Genomic DNA, 3,737 nt, shown 5'->3' on the forward strand with positions numbered 1-3,737 from the left:
GGTTGTTGTCAAACTTTTTTTAAGAACATAATTATCTGATGACATTTCATATAAGGATGAAAATTTGGCCATATTAAAATCTATTTTCACATATTTTTCAACCAAAACAATCAAAGAAACACATTAAAACCTAAATAAACCCATTTTGTTTTATCTTAAATCAACATTTAATTTGTTAAAAAAAATCAATCAAAATTCAAAAACTTTCCCAAGATGTGATCTACTTTTTTTTCTACAAGAAAAGGAAAAAAAAAAGATCTAAATAAAATTTATTAACATCAAGAACTATCAATCTCGTCGCCAAAAACAAACCTTAATCTGACAACTCTCTCCCCTCTCTCTAAACTAAAGAGACAAAAAGGAAACTTGGCAAAATCTCAAGGTGCTGACTAGGGGTGATCATTTTCGGTTCGGTTTGATTTTTATCAAAAAAAAATAATCAAACCAAAAAAAAATTTATAAAAAAAAATTGAAATCGGTTCAAACTGATTTGGCTCGGTTTTTTTCTGGTTTGGCTCGGTTTTTTTCCGGTTTAGGTTCGATTCGGTTCGATTTTTTTGGTTTTAGGCTTATAAATCCGAAACCGAACCAGTCGGTTTTTTCAAAATTTTAATCTGTTTAATCAGTTTTTTTTCACGGTTTGGTTTTTTCGGTTACTTTTTTCTGATTTTCTTGGTTTTCTTGGTTTTTTTACTCACCCCTAATGCTGACACAATATTTTTAAAAGGCTTCCCATTCTTTTTTTAATTTTAGTTCTTTTATTTTTTTATTTTTTCTAATAATAAAATCAAATTATTTTTTATGAAATCGACTACTAATCAAATGACATGATTCTCTTTTAGAGTAAAATAAGTACATAAAAAGTATATTGAAACACATCACAAAGCTTAATTTTCAATAAACACAACATTTAAGGATTAAATTGAAGAAAAAAAATTGATGACTAAAGGTTAAAAGAGAGGAAAAGAGTTGACACCATTAATATTTAAAAAAAATTCAAATGGGCTGCTATTTTTTTTCAATGCTGGCAAAACAATAAAATTGAGTTTTTTTTTTTTTTTTGTAAAATCAAGCATCAATTTAATGTTAGGATGTGTTAGGATGTGTTTTCAAGATCACACTAAATATATAAAAAGTAAATCAAAATAAAATAAATAATAAATTTTAAAAAATCAATAACAAAAAAGAAGAAAGAAAAAAGGAAAACCCTGTGCAAATGCATGCTGTTTTGCCTCACAAGCTACAAGGATTCCCTTATCCCTATTAGTTTTTTAAAAAAATATATATTTTAATTTGCCCAAAAATGCCATGTAATGAAAAGCTGCTGATATGAAAAAAGTGACGCTCCTTTGGAATTGGCCTTCTAATTATGTTTTTTACCTATCTACCTTCCGTTTCACTTCCCAATATCATGTGAGAGAAGATCATACATTACATAGCTAGCTTGGCAATCCGATATCCTAAACATATCCCCTTAACCTCTCCATTTCTGCTACAAGAGTCAAGCTGCTCTCTGTTACTAAAGATTTAATAAACAGAGATACAGAGAGAGATGGTGGCTAGGTTGCAAAGGAGAGCAGCGATGGGCAGAAGGCTCCACGTTCTAAGGACCCTCACCTGCTCCAAATCCGTAAGATGCTAAATCAATATTCTCTTCTTTCAAATATTGTATTGTCAACAAAAAAAAAAAAAAAAACTCTTAGGCTTCCTTTTATTTAGCGTTAGGAACTGAATAAGGAAATGCCAATTCGTTGTTTTGTTTTGCCACAAAGCTTCCTGATTCGGTGCTTGTTTCTTGTGCAGGTGCAAAGGAAGTCTGTCATCATGGATGCTCTTCTGTACATTTACAAGCTCAAGCTCAAACTGGAGGCAATCAAAAGGGAACTTGCAAACTTAGTTGCTATAAAAAGAGAATACTTAAGTCTAATGAAGCAACTCCAGTTGCCTAAGGTCACCTCTCTTTCTCTCCCTCTGGTTATTTCATTTTTTACCGTTCTTTTCTTTACACTTACTATACGTGACATTGTTGATTTATTTTCAGAAGGAGGTCAAGGTAGAGAAGGCTGAGCAAGGACTTCTAGTAAGGGTGACATGCGAGAAGGGAGGAGATAAACTAGTTTCAATCTTGGAGGTCTTCGAAGAAATGGGCCTTGTTATATTGAATGCTAGGGTCTCAAGCAATTTGTTCTTCGCTATGGAAGCCATTGTTGTAGCTGATCAAGAACAACATGCTCTGCATGTGAAAAGTATTACTCAAGCGGTTACTAAGGCCATTGAAAGACAATAGGTGAATCACCAGGGAACACGGAGTACTGAAGCATATGCCTTGATTTTCCTGTTGTTAATACCTCCAAGTAATCTAATTGTTGTCTTGCAGAACTATGTGTGTTGCTTGTTTCATATGAAAAAAAGAGAAGGAAGAAAAAGAAGTCTTATAGTTTGACTGGCATTCATGTTCTTCTCCCCGAAAATGTCTCAGATCTTAACCTTTCCTTTGTAACAAAAAGAAATTTACCATATATATTTTTGTTTTTGCTACTTCTTTTATTTTTTTTCTTTTTTTATGAGAAAGGAAGATGACAAAAAGAAAAACCTTGCCTATTTATTACACTTCTTTGATTCAATACATACTCACATATTTCGGACAAAAAAAAATCAAAAGGAGATTTTTGGAAGTGTAATAGTTATTGTTTTAAAGTATTTTAAACTTGTAAATATATTAAAATAATATTTTTTATTTATTTTTTAAGAATGGTTTTTTCCATCATCCAAAAACATTAAAAAATTAATTTAAAAAAAATAAACTTTTAAAAAACACCATTAAAAAATTAAAAAGAGGTGAAACATTATCCTATATAGTTCAAGATGTACCGTCCTAAGGGGACAGCTCCTTCGTTGAGGCCTCCAACGTCTAACCCCCAAGGCTTATATAGCTTACCATTAATGAATAAAAACTATATAATTCAATTTGAAACATATGCTTGAAATAGATAAATATTTGTCCAAAAAGCAAAAACATTGCATAAGAATTAATAGGAATCATTTTCTGGACTTAATTCAGAATATGAGTCTCATTAAGAGGAGGTCTCCCCCCAATATTGGAACATAAAGTTCTTAATTTAGGCACAACAACTTAGAGGCCAGGCTACAAAGGGAATTGAATTCCAAAAATCCGACCGGAAAACATACTTTTGGGAAAGATGTTGTGTTACTTTTGCTAGGGATTGAGGAATACTTTACACTGGGATTAAAATTGGTTTCTATATTTTTTTATTATAATACTTCTATTCTTTTTTTTTCTTTTTTCTTTTTTAGTTTTGATCCATCTATTGATTTATTTTGGATTTTTTTTTTTTTAATGCAGTCCCTCTATTCAACGTCTTAATTTCCAATTTTCTGTTAATTCTTGATAACGTTGCATAAAAAAGTGTCCAACATTTCTCAAATCACGACAGAAATTAACGATGAATTGGATGGAGAAGCGCATTAAAAATCTTCTTCTTAAGCAGAAAAATGAACGAAATTTTCTTAAGAAAATAAAGGGCTCATGTTAAGAAAATATCAAAGATACCCAAACCAAATATATAATTAAAAGAAACCTAACACCACTTCACAAAATACTATAAATTTAATAGTTTTTTTTTTTGTCATTTAAGTTTTTTATTTTTACTCCTGTCATTGAACTTTATTTAATTTCATTGTTCCATGTTGCTTTTTATGGCACACCTACGGTGTCA

At 30.6% G+C, this 3,737-nt stretch overlaps 1 protein-coding gene across 1 annotated transcript; it reads left to right on the forward strand.

The window, feature by feature from the left end:
• The first annotated feature begins 1,366 nt into the window (after nucleotides 1-1,366).
• On the forward strand, nucleotides 1,367-2,538 carry LOC7476324 (uncharacterized). The gene is made up of 3 exons (XM_002305695.4): nucleotides 1,367-1,630; nucleotides 1,804-1,950; nucleotides 2,042-2,538. Exons 1-3 carry the CDS (start codon nucleotides 1,553-1,555, stop codon nucleotides 2,285-2,287), a joined length of 471 nt encoding a protein of 156 aa, XP_002305731.1. The 5' UTR covers nucleotides 1,367-1,552; the 3' UTR covers nucleotides 2,288-2,538.
• Nucleotides 2,539-3,737: the final 1,199 nt, after the last annotated feature.

The sequence above is a fragment of the Populus trichocarpa genome, chromosome 4, assembly GCF_000002775.5.
Source record: "Populus trichocarpa isolate Nisqually-1 chromosome 4, P.trichocarpa_v4.1, whole genome shotgun sequence".
Lineage (NCBI taxonomy): Eukaryota > Viridiplantae > Streptophyta > Magnoliopsida > Malpighiales > Salicaceae > Populus > Populus trichocarpa.